The sequence below is a fragment of the Balaenoptera physalus genome, assembly GCF_965194825.1.
Source record: "Balaenoptera physalus genome assembly, chromosome: X".
Classification (NCBI taxonomy): Eukaryota; Metazoa; Chordata; class Mammalia; order Artiodactyla; family Balaenopteridae; genus Balaenoptera; species Balaenoptera physalus.
The window spans coordinates 32725590-32743186 of record NC_138903.1 but is presented as its reverse complement, the minus strand read 5'-3'; the positions used below and the strand labels follow the sequence as shown (position 1 = coordinate 32743186).

The following is a 17597-nucleotide window of genomic DNA, read 5'->3' as shown; positions in this document are numbered from 1 at the left end:
CTACTAGAATATAACTGCAATGTTAGAAGGGATTTGGGCTTTTTTGTTCTCTGCTGCATCTTTAATCCCCAGAACTGTGCTGGGCATATAAATTGGTGTTTAATAAATATTTGCTAAACAAATAATATTTTTAGTTGCTTCTGTCCTTGTTAGAGTTTTAAAAAGTGAATTATCACAGTAAACTCACATAAAGATTAACTTATTTTTTTCAAGTTATTTTATAGTCTGCTTTTATACTTAATACTTTTTCGTACATTTAGAATTCATTTATAGTATATAGTGTATAGTACAGAGTTAACTTTACCTTAATTACAAAATGTCAGCCAACTGATCTAGCACTATTTACCAAATGAACTAATATATTTATTATGGATTTTGAAATGTCACATCCATATTAAATTCTATAATATGCTTTCATTGTTCTAAGTCCCCTATTATGCTGACTACAATTATGAATATTCCTATGATTCTTTTTTAATATTAGTCATTGAATATTTTTTGTCATATGTTTCCTTTAACGTTTTCTCTGTATTATTTTTTCCAAATTTTGTTATTACAATGCCAACCTTGGAAACCTAGCAAGTGAATAAACCATCTAATTTTAGAAGAACATAGCTTTGGACAGGGGTAAGAGGATCTTATATTATCACATACTAAAGTATAATAAAAAGAAAAAGTTGAAGAAAAAATATTACAAATTGAAAATACTGAATTCACAACACCATTAGTCACTAAGGAATGCAATTGACACCCAAATAAAACCCTACTTCACACACACCTAATGACTATGGTTAAAAAAGCAGTCACAAGTGTTGTTGAGGATGTGTACAAACTGGAACCTTTACACATTGATGGTGGGAAAGTAAAATTGTACCGGCACTTTAGAAAACTGTTTAGAAGTTTATCAAAATGTTAAACATTCAGTTATCATATGGTCCAGAGATTCCACTCCTATGTCATTCTCAAGTAAAATGAAAACATATGTACACAAAAACCTTTACATGAATGTTCATGGCAGCATTATTTATAACAGCCAAAAAGTAGAGACAATCCAACTATTCATCAAATGATAAATGGATAAACACAATGCGGTACAGGCGTATAATGGAATATTATTTGTAAATGTCTGAACCTGGAATAAGTGAAAAAAATCAGCCACAAAGATATTTATTATATGATTCCATTTACATGAAATATCCAGAATAGGTAAATCCATAGAGATGAGGTAGATTTGTGTTTTCCTGGTGCTGGGGGAGTGAGAAGTGACTGCTAATAGAAACATCCCGTATCCACTGGGGGACAATGAAAATGTTCTAAAATTAGATTGTGATGATGGTTGCACAAATCTGTCAAAATACTGAAAACTATTAAGTCATATACTGTAAATGGATGAATTTTATGGTATTGGAATTATATCTCGATAAATTATTAAAAATACACTTACCATATGATTCAGAAACTCCAATCCTAGATACTTACCTCAGAGAAATAGAAACATATGTCTATAAAAGACTAGTATATAAATGTTTGTAGAGGCTTTCTTCATAATAGCCACAAAATGGAAACATTATATATGTCTATCATTTAGCTAAGGAATAAAGAAATTATAAAATATATATAATAAATTAAAGAACACTCACTGAAGTCAACAAATTCAAGACCAACAACTCTCCTCGCCCCAAATAGCAAAAAAAACGTTCTCTCTCTGTGCTGTGATTTATCAACCCTTTTACATTTTTAAGGGACCTGACGCTAATTTCATGGCTCTTGACATTTAAGACCTCGGTCAATACTGAGTCAGTCAATACTGACTCAACACTGAGTCAGACAAATCAGTACTCAGTTACAGGATTAGTTTCTACTGCCACAATGGAGAAAGAGTTAAGCTGTAAACTATTAGCAGATATATTTTAAAATTGATTATTTAAACAAAGTAAATGTTAGGGGATAATGGTTGTTAACCTCTGCTCTTAAAAATATATGCTCTTATCTATTTACAAATATAAAATGGTTCTGAGACCAATTCCAACATGAATGTGTGTGCATGTTGGGGAGGAGGGGTCCCACACCACCAAGCAATGCTCAGGACACCAGCTGGGTGTCCTATAATTCAACTCAATTCTGACACTATCAGAATTGAGATAGAATCATATTCCACAGGTAAAATGCTCAGACCCACAGGACTGCCGTCTAATTCACAGGCCAATCGCAAGTCCAGGTTAACACTGATTCTTCTGACCAACAGATTGAAGATTCCAAGGAATCCCTCCATGCACTTCAGATGCCAGTCACATGTCCAGATTGTTACCTGTACTTCTGACCAACTAGCTATAAATCAGTGGTTCCCATGACCTCCTTCTCCTTTGGATTCAGTTTATTAGCTAGAGCAATCACAGATCTCAGGGAAAATTCCTTTATGTTTATCAGTTTATTATAAAAGGACATGATAAAGAATACAAATGAACATCCAGATGGAAGAGGTGCACAGGGCAAGGTATATGGGAAGGGGGGCAGAGTTTCCATGCCCTCTCCAAGTGCACTACTCTCTCCATATCTCAACATACGTATTCACCAACCCAGAAGTTCTCTGAACCCTGTCCTTCTGAATTTTTATGGAGGTTTCATTACATAGGCATGAATAATTAAATCACTGGGCTTATATTCAAAATATATAAAAAACTCATACAACTCAATGGCAAAACACCCACTAAACAATCCCACTGAAAAATGGGCAGAAGATGTAAACAGACATTTTTCCAAAGAAGGCATACAGGTGGCTAACAGGTACATGAAAAGATGCTCAACATCTCCAATCATCAGGGAAATACAAATCAAAATCACAATGAGATATGGCCTCACACCTGTTAGAATGGCTATTATCAAAAAGACAAGAAATAACAAGTGTTGGCGAGGGTGTGGAGAAAAGGGAACCCTTGTGCATGGTTGGTGGGAATGTAAATTGGTGCAACGACTATGTAAAACAGTATGGAGCTTCCTCAAAAAACTAAAAAGAGAACTACCATACAATCCAGCAAGTCCAATTCTGAGTATTTATCTGAAGAAAATGAAAACAGTAATTTGAAAAGATATACGAGTCCCCATGTTCACTGCAGCATTATTTATAATATCCAAAACATGGGAACAACCTAGATGTCCATTAATGGATAAATGGATAAATCAATAGATAAATAGATAAATACTAAAGAAATTGTGGTATACATACATACACACACACACACACACACACACACACGCAATGGAATGTTATTCAGCCATAAAAAAAGTGAAATCTTTCCATTTGTCACAACATGGATGGACCTTGAGGACATTATGCTAAGTAAAATAAGTCAGACAGAGAAAGACAAATACCCTATGATCTCTCTTCTATGTAGAATCTAAAGCAACAACAACAAAAACCAAGCTCATGGACACAGAAAACAGACTGGTGATTACAAGAGGTAGGGGGTACGGAGGTAAAAGAAATAGCTGAACAGTTTTTTGTTTTGCTTTGTTTAAATAAAGTGAATAAAATTTTTAAAAAAATTCTAATGACAGAAATGTATCAGTTATAAATCAATGTTACCTCAACAAAATAAAAAAAATTTTTTAATAAATAAATTAAAGGAAAAAAATAAAAAATAATTTAAAAAAAGGAATGTATCAGCCCTGTCCTAAGTGAGGTGGAGGTGCTGATAGCAAGACCTCAGCAGATACGCAATATGCAAACAACCTGTCATGTTGGTTCCAACGCTAAACTCACACGAGTTTCTGAGAAATCCATTATCAACGAAAAATTCTTTATTTGTTGCCCCATTAGGTTGATCAAGGACACACTGTCCTTAAGGTTGACTCTACAAGCTGCCATCTGATCAGTTTACCCAAAAAGTGTGTAATCGAGGCCCACTATCTATTCTCTGCAATGTTTCTCCTTCACTATTGAAGGATAATTTCAGAGTACAGAATTATAGGTTAGTTTTCCCTCAACACTTTAAATATTTCACTCCACTCTCTTCCTGAATGCATGATTTCTGAGGAGAAGTTGGATATAATTCTTATCTTTGTCTGTCTACAGATAAGGTGTTTTTTTTCCCTTGTCTTCTTTCAAGATTCTTTCTTTATCTTTGATTTTCTGCAGTTTGAATATAATATGCTTCGGTATAAAGGTTTTGGGGCATTTATCCTGATTGGTATTCTCTGAGCTTCCCGGATCTGTGGTGTGATGTCTGACATTAATTTGGAGAAGTTCTCAGTCATTATTACTTCAAAGGAATTGTTGTTTAAAGAAGGGACTTCTTTTTCAAATGTAACTGGTAAATAAATACCATTCTGTGAACAATTTAAAAGCACTAATTGCTTTTTGCGATACTATGGGCTAATTGCTTCATACTTTAGAGTGCGTCAGAATCACATGGAGGGTTTACTAAAACACAGATTGCTAGGCCCCATCCTCAGAGTTTCTTAATCAACAGGTGTGAAGTGCAGCTCTATCCATCTACCCTGCACAACACCACTGCACCAAGCTGTAACCATGGTGAGGACTTTACCAATGGAGAAGGATGAGTGGAGTAAGTGTCAATGTTGAGAAGTAAAAATCCGGGGCACTGAGTATGACTTTTTCTCAGTCCAAGTTAACCTAAGCAAAGCCCTTCAGAGAGCTTCTCCTCATGGACCGCCACAGTTATTAACCATGCAGACCTGTACTCAGGTACATACTGAACACAGAAAGTGCCTCTTTCTAACTCAACCATTCGACCTGATCCCTACATTGGTACTAGCAGGTACAAACTAGTAAGCTAATATACACTCAATTGTCTGAAATAGGGTAGAGAAATATATAAAACCTGAGTGTGCCCCTTTATTCACTCATTTTTTCATTCATTTATTTATTTACTCAAACAATATTTGATATCTGTTATTTTCCAGGCACTTTTCTGAGACTACAGCAGTGAACAACAAAACAGAATAGACTGTTCTTGTTAAGAAGCTCACATTCTACAGCAGGAGGCAGGGTATAAATATGACTGGGGATCAACACTATTGAGAAAAATAAGCAAGAAAGAGAAGGACTGAAGGATGTACTAATTTAGAGAGGGTACTGGGAAAGCTTCTCAGATAATGTCATATTTGAGCAGGGTCTTGAGTGAAGTGGGAAAATGAATCGTGAAGATATCCAAGAAAATGAAGCTCCAAGCAGAGGGAATAGGAAGTGCAAGGGCTTTGCAAAGGCATGAGACACAGTGTTTTAAAAAGCAGAAAATAGGCCAGTGCCCATAATGCATTATTCTAAAAAATGCAGCAAACTCTGTGAAAACAACTTGTGTACATCATTTTGTTGGTAAAAAATAGAACCATAATAATTTTACAACAAAAGAACATATTCATTTCTAATATATGTACATATTGTATAACACTCTGGTTAAAGTGTTACTCCTCAGTAATCAAACTACTTGTTTTACATTTTTGAATGGGCCAAATACACGTTTATAAGATTCGAATCTTATTAAGTTGCAGTTTCAAGGCAAATTGCTTGATATTATCAGCATGTCAATTAGAAGGTAATAAAATATTCCATGTTTACTGTTCTCTAATACCAATATATCAATATATCTCTTTCAATCTTGATGTCACTATGTTTGCTAAACTAATGCCTTTAAGTTAGGAGCAACTGTAATTCAAAGTCTCATTTTAAATCATACTTTTAATCTTCCCCTTACTTCTAAAGTTTAGATTAAACTCTGAGGGTTCTGTATAAAAAATAAAACATAACCCACTCTGAACATGACAGGTTTGTATGTACTTGGAAGAGGGTAGCTGAATGGAAGCCAAAGAAACAACCAACATGCACATGTCCTCTTCTCAACACAAGCAATGCAGCTATACTAGCCAATTGGAACTATTTCAAAGAATGTAAGGCTCTCGGGGTAGAAATTTATAAAGCCTCATTCCTCAAGGACAGAACCAGGGAGTGCCCACCTGAACACTGGAGTAGGTCTATCTATGATCACCCGCTTGTTTTGGTCTTGGTATATGGACTTAATATGACCTACACCCTCAAAATTCACACTTAGTGATTACCAACATGACTGTCACAATGACATGTAAGGTGTTTTCTAGTTAATTTTCACTTGGTCTCAACTAATTATGTACAAGGTTTCAGCAGTGTCACCTAAATTTAGTACTTTATAAAGCTGAAAATGCCAGCAGTGTTAAGGTGATCTTTCATTTGTAGAGCATCTCTACATAATTTTTACCATTTATTCTTCAAAATAAGTTGAAGAAGCATCTTTTAGTATTTCCATTTTACATGTGTTGGGGCCCAGGGCAGGCTGCCCCAAAATGTGCCTCAATGGCATATTGATTATTTTGAATTCAAGTTACTTACGAAACAGCCAATGCAAGAGGGACACTTTGACCCTCCTCTTTGTGTCCCTGAAAGTAGGAGATGAATCTATCACGTGAAAGGTGCACTCCCTGCATCTGAAGGCAGAAGGACACCCTTATCACCAGAGACAGGGAATTCGGGCAGAGATACCTGTATAAACAAAACATTACTTCTTTAACTGACTACCCCAAGCCCAAACTCTGCTTAGATTCTTCACTAATGAAGCACCCAAAGCCTAAGTTTCTTTGTCCTGCCAATTCATCACCAATTTCTCTGTTTAAAAAGTATAAAAGCTGCCTGCTTTGGCCACTTCTTAGGTCCAATTTTTATGGGACCTTCGTACGCATGAATTAAAATGTGTTTCTTTTTCTCCTGTTAATCTGTCTTGTGTTAATTTTATTATTAGTCCAGCCACAAGAATTCAAGACAGGTAGAGGGGGAAATTTCCCCCTCCCTGACACATGTAAGGAAACTGATCTTGAAAATGTTATAGGACATCCTATTTGTAGAACAGAGTAAATGCTGTAGTCAGGTCTAGAATCTATGGATTCTGTGTTTGGTTCTGTGGTTCCTTCTATATTGTCAGACTACAATTTGTGATAATTTATTTAAAGAAAAAAATTTCTCACCTTTGGGACAGTTTTTCCAAATAACATGTCAGCTGTTCTCATAATTTGTGTTCATCCAACTAAGCAGAATCCTTTCAGGATTAGAATATATGTTGCTGGATGCAAAACAAGGATTGACTTTTGGTGAATTTTGCACATGTACAGGGGGCAGATTATTGATGCTATGTGGTAAAACTCGGTATAGTACAAGAACCTAAAATTTGGGTAAGAGAGAGAGAAAGAAATGTTACTAGACCTGAATGGCAAAATAAAAACTAGTATTTAAAGAGTAAATACTACCAAGCAAAGAGTAAATACACACCACCAAGCAATTCTCTGGCACCAGCTAGATGTCCTACAATTCAACTCAATTCTGATACTACCTACACAGAGGTTGTATCAGAGTCCACAGGTTAAGAGCTCTGTCCCACAAGACAGTCCTCCACTTCAGATGTCAATCACAAGCCCAGGTTGCTACCTGTGCTTCTGACCAATGGGCTATCTGTTGGAGGTTCCAACGACCCCTTCCTTGGGTTCAATTAATTTGTTAGAACAGCTCACAGAACTCAGGAAACCCTTTTACTCATTAGATTACTGGTTTATTACAAAGGAAATTAAAAGATAGGAATTAACAGCCAGATGAAGAGATACATAGGGTGAGGTCCTGAACAAAGGAGCTTCTCTCCTCGTGGAGTTTGGGACCCAGCATGGTGGCTTGTGGAAGCATTCTGGTTGGATGGTTTCTGAACCCCCCTCCTTTGGGGTCTTATGGGGGGCTTCATTACACAGGAATGATTAATTAAATAATTAGACATTGGGGACTGATTCAACCTCCAGCTCCTATTCCCTCCCTGGAAATCAGGACATGGGAGTGAAAGTTCCCAATGCTCTACTCTTGGTTGGTTCCCCTGGCAACCAGCTCCCATCCTTAGGTGCTCTCCAAAAGTCACCTCATTAACGTAAACCTAGTTGTGGTGGAAAGGGGCTTCTTATGAATAACAAGATATCCATTTCAACTTTATGGCTCAGAAGGGATTTCAGGAACTGAGGACAAAACACCAAATATTATAACAAAAGATGCTCCCATTGCTCTTATCACTCAGGAAATCCCAAGGGTTTTGGGAGCTATAAGCCAGGAACCGTGGATGAAGACCAAATATATATGAGAAATATACATATTTGGACCAAGTATATATGAGAAATATACATATTTGGACCAAATATATATGAGAAATATATATATTTGGTCCAAATATATATGAGAAATATATATATTTGGTCAGACCAAATACAGTTCTTATAAATCATAATATTGCATTACCTAATTAAAAAATTAACTGATTTGAGGAGTTTTTTTCAAGTGCCATTTCATTAAAAACACAAGGATTTGAAATTCCTTTCTCATTCCTTTGCCAGCTTATATAACTTATAAAAGTAAAATTTAGAAAATCAAAGAATAAGTTATCAAGTCGCAACTGACTGTGATAATGATATTTATTTAAGAGGTCTGTTTTAAGACAACAAAAATGTATACAATTTTGTAATTTGGCATGTTTGTATCCTATATCATAAAATTTGGTGTCTTTACATCATAGCACCATTCACTACATATACACCACATGTTTGATCACGAAGCTACGCATCTGAGTTTAAAAATAATTAAGCAATATTAAGATTAAGTAAAGAAACCAGTGTCTGATCAGTAGTGTAATATAGCAATGAGCTACTCAAAAGTGCTGCTCTACTAGTGAGGTAGTAGATCACAAGCTGTTCACCCCACCCAGAACCTACATATATACAGCAAGACTTTCTCAATGAAGGAGTCAGAGCATTTGGTTTACATTACTGTACAAACTCAGCTCCTTGGTTCATCCCAAACCTGTGACAGACAGGCATGGGTGTGAAGACCACAATCTGAGCGATATGCTTTAGTGATACTGTCGGTAGCCTGACCATATCTCTCCAGCACTCACCTCTCATTCGGAAAGCTACTCACCTACTTACTTTGTAGGTAAAGACCTACAAATCTCTGCTGGAGGGCTTTTTCTCTGGCCCATGGGCGCACACTCAACCAGGAGTACCAGAAGATTAATGACCCTTGAAGCAGCCCCCTACCAAGAATGGTCAGGGAACTGGCAGATAAATACTCCAGCTTCCTCATCACTCAGTTGGGATGACTCTGAGATTTATTATTCAGTGCTCCTACAGACCCCCTGTGGAACTGAGCCTCAGCTGCCCACAGTGGAACCTGTTTGAAACCACATCTGTTATCAGCCTTCCTCACGTTCTCTGATTCAACTCCCTACTCTAATACCCATGCTTCTTAGGATCACCTCTGAAATAAACTACTTGGACTCAAACCTTGTCTCCGAGCCTGCTTCTAGGAGAATGCAGTCTAAGACAAGTATTGGTACTTTCCTAGTCAAGTATACGTTAATTCTAACTTTAGAAAAAAGCGCTCATTTCTTTACATATAACATATCTACACTATGTAGTGTCTTAAATGGCTACAGTTTAAAAAGTATTAAAATATCTACAAGAGTGCCCGAACTATTCTTAACTCTGCCACAATGAGAACTATTTTAAAATTCCATCAAAAAATCCATGTCTGAATTCTGAATAATTATCTGGCATATGTCTAGTAAGAATAGTCATTCAAAAATGTGATTTGCATCATTTAAGCATTTTTGACAGAAGTGTAACAAAACTTCTTTCCTCCTTCTTTCTGGTAGTTATGCAACTTAGGGTTCCTAGGCTTCAAATGACATATTCTGTAACAGTGCAATTAAAAGCCTTTGAAAAGAACCTTTTCCCCTTCTCAGGGATTACCAAATGACGAAACACCTGAGAACAGCTGAGATAAATGTTTGAGGCTAATAACCTGAACTGGCTCAGGATTCATCTGTCATCTCTTACCTCCACTCTGCAAATGAGACAAGATCTACAAGTGACCCCTGACTACAAATATGGATTTAATGATGGACCCACACAGAGGATGCGTGTGACCTTTACCACAAGAAGAGCCACCACCCTGAGTACTTAGCTCTACAGCAGCGCTTCTCCAACTATCGGCAGTGAAAGACCCGTTAGTTTTTACTCTGCCACAAAATGCTAATTTTGTCAAATACTCTAAAAATAAATTCCTAGACAAATGAAATGCAGAATAGAACATACAAAATATAAGACCCCATCACAAGCAAACCCAAATCCACTATGTGTAAGAAGTGTTACTATTTTTTGCTTAACATTCAATCCACACGAAGTATTTGAAAGACTCGAAACAACAATGACAAAACTGCTAATAGTATATCTTTTGGGTCAACACCCAATTTTAGCATGTGGAGGGGGCAGAGCTTCCCCACAGAAATGAGCAATTCTTAGACACCAGCAGGGCATCCTACAATTTAACATAAAACTGACACTATCTACCAGAAGACAGCATCAGATTCTACAGGTTAAGGACTCAGTCCTGCAAGACTACTCCTCCCTCATTTCAAATACCAACTGCAAGCCCAGGCTATTACCTATGTTTCTGACCTTCCAGCTACCCGTTGGAGGTTCCAATGACACCCTCCTTGGTAACTCAATTCATATGCCAGCTGAAAGTCCAGGTTGCTATAATTCTGACAAACTAGCTATAAATCAGAGGTTCCCACGACCCCCACCTTGAGTTCAATTAATTTGCTAGAGCGCCTCACAGAACTCAGAGAAACATTTTACTTACTAGATCATGAGTTTATTATAAAAGGATATGATGCAGGAACAGCCAGATGGAAGAGATGCTTAGGGCAAGGTATGTGGGAAAGGGTGAGGAACTTCTATGGCCCTGCTGGGCTCTCCACTCTCCCCACATCTCCACGTGTTCACCAACCCGGAAGCTCTCCGAACCCTGTTTGTTTGGGGTGTTTATGGAGGCTTCATTACATAGTCATGATTGATTAAATCACTGGCCATTGAAACGAATCAATGGACAAAGGCTTAATCTCCAAAATATATAAACAGCTCATGCAGCTCAATATTAAAAAAACAAACAACCCAATCCAAAAATGGGCAGAAGACCTAAATAGACATTTCTCCAAAGAAGACATACAGATTGCCAACAGACACATGAAAAGCTGATCAACATCACTAGTTATTAGAGAAATGCAAATCAAAACTATAATGAGGTATCACCTCACACCAGTCAGAATGGCCATCATCAAAAAATCTACAAACAACAAATGCCGGAGAGGGTGTGGAGAAAAGAGAACCCTCTTGCACTGCTGGTGTGAATGTAAATTGATACAGCCACTATGGAGAACAGTATGGAGGTTCCTTAAAAAACTAAAAATAGAACTACCATATGACCCAGCAATCCCACTACTGGGCATATACCCTGAGAAAACCATAATTCAAAAAGACACATGCACCCCAGTGTTCACTGCAACAATATGTACAATAGCCAGGTCATGGAAGCAACCTAAATGCCCATCAACAGACAAATGGATAAGGAAGATGTGGTACATATATACAATGGAATATTACTCAGCCATAAAAAGGAACGAAATTGGGTCATTTGTAGAGACGTGGATGGACCTAGAGACTGTCATACAGAATGAAGTAAGTCAGAAAGAGAAAAACAAATATCGTATGTTAACGCATATATGTGGAATCTAGAAAAAATGGTACAGATGAACCGGTTTGCAAGGCAGAACTAGAGATACAGATGTAGAAAACAAACGTATGAATTGGGAGATTGTGATTGACATATATACACTAATATGTATAAAATAGATAACTAATAAGAACCTGCTATATAAAAAAATAAAATAAAATAAAATTTAAAAAGAAAAAAAAATAATCATTGGCCATTGGCAAATGATTTAACCTCCAGCTCCTCTCTGCTCCTAGGAGGTCAGGAGGTGGGATGAACGTTCCAACCCTCTAATCACATGGACAGTTCCTCTGGTGACCAGCCCCCACCCTTAGGTGATCTAGAGGCTTTCCAAAAGTCACCTCATTAACATAACAAAAAACACCTTCACCACTCTCCTCACTTAAGAAATTCCCAGGGTTTTAGGAGCTCTGTGCCAGAAATGGCAATGAAGACCAAATCTATATTTCTTATTACAAATCACAATATCACAGTATTGTAACATGGACGAGCCAATTTTGACTCCATGTTGAATCTGTTTCTTTGACTTTGTTAGCCTTTGCTTTTCATTGCTTTTGTTATTATAATCATACGTAATGGCCTGTCTCAGGGAATCCTACCCACCTGTGAATGGCTGAAGAAATTAACACATCCCCTCTCAGAGGCTGGCCATTCCAGGAGATGTTTTGCAAGACTGATGGTCCTTTTTACTTTACTTCCTCCCCCTTCTCCCTCTCTATTCTGCCTTTTTACTTTACTTCCCTCTCTGATTCTATAAAAGAAACTGGGGCTTCCCTGGTGGCGCAGTGGTTGAGAATCTGCCTGCTAATGCAGGGGACATGGGTTCGAGCCCTGGTCTGGGAAGATCCCACATGCCACGGAGCAATTAGGCCCGTGAGCCACAACTACTGAGCCTGCGCATCTGGAGCCTGCGCTCTGCAACAAGAGAGGCCGCGATAGTGAGAGGCCCGCGCACCGCGATGAAGAGTGGCCCCCGCTTGCCACAACTAGAGAAAGCCCTCGCACAGAAACGAAGACCCAACGCAGCCAAAAATAAATAAATAAATAAATTTAAAAAAAAAAAAAAAAAAAAAAAAAAAAAAAAAAAAAGAAACTGGCATCCAGACTTCCTGTAAGATGGTAATTTTGAGACATCAGTCCACCATCTTCTCAGTCTGCCGGCTTTCCAAATAAAGTCGTATTCCTTGCCTCAACACCTCATCTCCGGTTTATTGGCCTATCGTGCGGTGAGCAGAGCGAGCTTGGACTCGGTAACATTCTTTCATTACATATATTGAGTGCTATCCAACCACTGTCATACGCACTTCTAGTTCCACATGACTTTCACTATTACATGTAACTTAATGTTTTTCAATGACAGATTTTTTAAATTATGTGTTATTTTAATCTATTTTGCCAATTGACATAGAGATGACAATTTTCATCTTTTCATTGTCCATAAAAAATCTCTGCATTTTCTTAGATTATTCAGATAGTTTGATTTGTTCTGAAGAATCATCTCGAATCAGCCTACGTTGATCAGAAGGAAAGAATCAATAGCCAGTTTATGATGATTATTTTAGATTTAGGGATGCCTGATGGTTAACACTTGGTTGGAGTCTCTTTACTCCATTAACTCCAGGAACTTATACGAGTATGCCAGATCCGAGTTAATTGAGAATCCAATTGAGGATTGGTGTACTGGACCAAGCACCCAGACATCATTTTCAAGACTTTGTATTAGTTAATGAATGATTAGTCATGACGGGGAACAGAATACAGTCACCCCAAGATGTGCCAATTTTGCATGTGGATTGTTTTGACTGAAAGCAACTGAGACCCAGCAAACTCAGGAAAAACTTTTTACCTCTCCCTTAACTGCCTAAAAGAATTTCGACAGGGAGCCTATACATTTGTTTACCAAACATTTGCTCTTCCCATCTTCCTGTGAATTGTCTTCCCCCGCTTTGAAGCCCCAGACCCCTACCCCCTTTATTCTTAGTTCAGGATGGCATATAAGCCTCAACTGTCTGACTGTCTCATATTTTTATGGGGCTTCTGTATGTATGTAACTTGTTTCTCCTGTTTGTCTTATGTCAGTGTAATTATTGGACCAGCTAAAGAACCTAGAAGGGAAGAAGGGAAATTTTTTCCATCCCTAAGCTCATCACCCTGAGTGTGCTGCATGACTAGAAAATGGAAAGGACCTCAGACTGAAGGCTTCCCTGAATTGAAATGGTCCATGGCCACTAGGGCTCCATCTTTGTGTACATTTCTGATTTGAGTGTGGAGTGAGTGGGACACTAGAAGTGACGATATGAGTGATAAGCCCTCCAACTTTGCTGTTACTGTGCATCCTCTTTTTTACTTATCTTGTACACTTCCTTAAAGCTAAGTTAACATGTTGCTATATGAAGTCCAGTGTATTTTCCACTTTTGATTGTCAAACCAAACCCAAGGCCATGCTGCTGGTGAAGCAGAGTAGGCCCTATATGACTGACTATGCAAAAGATAACACTTCCAATATATTTTTGCCTATGGACCGGGATAAGTTAGGCATTAGCGATCAGTTAGCAATGAGCTGAGTCTTCCCATAATCTTTGTGATCAACAGAGGGAAATTTTCTTGAAGGATTTAAAGAACTTGAGCATCCTTAAGTACGGCTGTAAAGTAGATTTTTAAAAATCGTATCTACTATGGATTTTTATTGTGCTGCAATAAAGATGAAAATCAGAGCACATGCAGTAAATAACTCACTATCCAAATCTCAGCTACCTCTGAAAACCTCATGCAGGCAAGCCAGCAAGCACATAATACATATGTAAATATTCTGAGCTACAATCTGTGAAGTCTCAAAGTCTATAAGTTAATTTTTTTCCACTTAATTTATAAAAACCTGTTTGTGTACTTTAAGGCAGTGCCTATTTGCTTTTATTTTATAGAAAAAAAAGTAATAAACTTGGATATCTGGTTTCTTAGGCCACAAAAAAGTTACAAGTACTAGGAAAAGGAACTTGTGTAAGCAGATGCATTGATAACAGTAATAAAAAGCGAGAGGATATAGTCATATGACATGTGAATAAAGAAACAAACTATTAAAAGCTAAAAAAATAATCCAAGGGCTTCCCTGGTGGTGCAATGGTTAAGAATCTGCCCGTCAATGCAGGGGACACAGGTTTGAGCCCTGGTCCAGGAAGATCCCACATGCCGCGGAGTAACTAAGCCCGTGTGCCACAACTACTGAGCCTGCGCTCTAGAGCCCGCGAGCCACAACTACTGAGCCTGAGTGCCACTACTACTGAAGCCCGTGCGCCTACAGCCCGTGCTCCGCAACGAGAAGCTACCACAATGAGAAGCCTGTGCACCACGACAAAGAGTAGCCCCCACTCACCGCAACTAGAGAAAGCCCGCGCACAGCAATGAAGACCCAACTCAGCCCCCCACCACAAAAAAAAAATAATAATAATCCAAGCATCTCAGCACCATTTAGAGGAGAAATAGGCTTGTATACAGTCCTGTGGAGCACTATACTGGATACTGAGGTGATACAAATATTTCAACCATTTCAAGCCATATTCTATTTAAGAGGAAAGAAGGCCTATGTCTACTCCTTTATTCAATTATTACACACTGAGTACATAATACAAAGCCAGTTACTGTACTTAGAAATAGAAACATGGCAAATGCAACAATGCAATCTCTAGTTAAAGTATATTTAGAAAGATATTTAATCCTAAATGGTTGAATTGCAAAATCTTTAAAAAAGGTAAAGTATAAAAAGTAGAATGAAAAAAAAATGCTACCAAATTTAACTCCTTTTCCAAAGTTTCCAAGGAATAAGGCCTGTCACACCTGCATTTGTCAGTGTTTCTTCCTGGTCTAAAATTCAAGCTGTTATTCCACCAGGAAATGGTTCTTATATTTTTAGACCACGTTTAAAGAAAACAATATTTTTAAAATAAAGATTGGTCTCATAATGAATAAATAGAATAGAAATGAAGAAATGTGAAGTACTGCCTCATTAAAAAAAAAATGTAGATCATGACATGAGCTCAAATTTTAATTTTACTAATCTGTTACAATTTCACTGAATGTTCTAACCTGTGTACAAATTATTGTAGTAAATCTTAATTCAAAAATATATTTTGGGGCACAATTATTTTCAGTAGGAATCAGCAAGAATCAGACCAGATTTAACTTTTAGAAGTTTACATTTCCACTGATCAGATTGTTTAAGTGGAAGGACATAATAAACAATGTTTGAATACACCATAAATGTTTATCACCATAACAAAACTTATTACCGTCATTTAAGTCTAAATATTATCAAGATCACAAATGTGTTGTAAAGAAAATATAATTTAATTCCATAAGGTAAGAATTACAAAAAAGAAAACAATAACTTTTTTTAAAAAAGAAAGGAAGAGAGAAAATTTTTTTTAAAAAGCATTCAAGTTTGTTCATCAACAGCCCCTATTAAAGAGGACAACAAAAGAAGAGACTCTGAGGAGAAGATGCAAGTTTCAGTTAAGACAGGAGGTGGAGAGAAAGCTCCAAGAAGAGACTGAGGCTACAGGGGAGCTTTCTGGTGGTAGAAGGCACGGCATCGATCTGATCTCAGCTCTACAGCAGTGCACAGCATCATCCAGGGGGTCACTGCCAGGGCTTCCAGGAAACCTGAGAGGCACCTGTTCCTGAGTGAAAGATGAAGTCTGCAGGCCCAGAAAAATCCCCGTTTCCCTCGTCTTCTCACTCACATTATCCATGGTGGCTCCTGACTCCTTAATCATCTTTATCAAACCTCCTCCCCTCTCAGCCTACATGCTAGTTTTTCTCAGAAAATCCCTCATCTCTATGTCAAAGAGCAAAAGGATGACATCTTAATGAGAACACGTCAGTGTCCTACCACGTGTCTAAAAGTTCTTGCATTTGCACTCACTTTTCTTCCTTCTCTACAGCCACAATGGATGAGCGCTCCCTTCTCTTGTACTAGACACCAGCCTTTCTCATCTTCTTTGTTACTGTCCTACATCAGCTGTCTTTTTTAGCTTTTGGATCTTTAACTTCTCCCTCCGACCAATTCCTTTTCAGCCATATCAAAACATGCTCACTATACTCAGCTTTTAGAGAGTTCTCCCAAAATTGGATTCTCCTTGATTCTTCTGTTCCGTCTACCAGTTACAATTCTTGAAAGAGATTTCTACCCTCACTGTCTCCACTTTCATTTATTCCTTTTGTTCATCAAACCAAGGCACACCTAATGACCTTCCCTAACTCATCACTACCACCATGCCCTGAAAGTCTTTTGGCATCTTTGCTGTCCAATAACAAAAGAGTTTTTAAATCATTATCTTAAGCAACCTCTCAATTTCATCTGATGCTGTTAACCACATCCTCCCTCAAAGGCTCTCCTTCGTACTTGTTCATGATATCATAAAGTGTTACTGCCATCCTTTTGCCTATTTCAGGCTCATTTGCAGGATTCTCTTCCTTTTCTATTTAAATAATGGGTTTCTTTGACACTGGGTTTCTAACCTATGCTGTCTTGTCTTTTCACTTTATAGCTGTGTTTATCCCAATTTTATCCTCTATGAACCACTAAATTTGCATTAAGAAACCATGCAGACCACCAATTTTCATAATTCAAAAAATAGGATTCGACACAATATTTAAAATACTTGTTAGTGGTAGTAATGAGAAAAACTATAGCTTCATATCAGTGAGATGAATGATATTGTTAAATCTCTATCAAGTTATATACATTTATCAAGATGATGAATATATTCAGCTCTGTATCACTTTATATATTCAGTAAGTTTCTTTTCCACTCTGTTTCCACTAAATGAGAAAATCATAACTCATAATCATAAGTTAACAGAATGGGTGCCCATTTTGATTGTTATGGACAGTCAGGCCCAATATGAAATGAGAAATAATAGAGATATTTTTCTTTAAAATCTACTTTCAAATACTA

At 37.5% G+C, this 17597-nt stretch overlaps 1 protein-coding gene across 1 annotated transcript in view; it reads right to left on the bottom strand.

Annotated features, from left to right (window-relative positions):
- The window catches only part of CFAP47 (cilia and flagella associated protein 47), a 421910-nt gene that overhangs the window by 254802 nt on the left and 149511 nt on the right, over window positions 1-17597 (bottom strand). Inside the window, 2 exon segments of the mRNA XM_082446774.1 lie at window positions 7012-7039; window positions 7043-7204. Coding sequence (XP_082302900.1) covers window positions 7012-7039; window positions 7043-7204 — 190 coding nt within the window.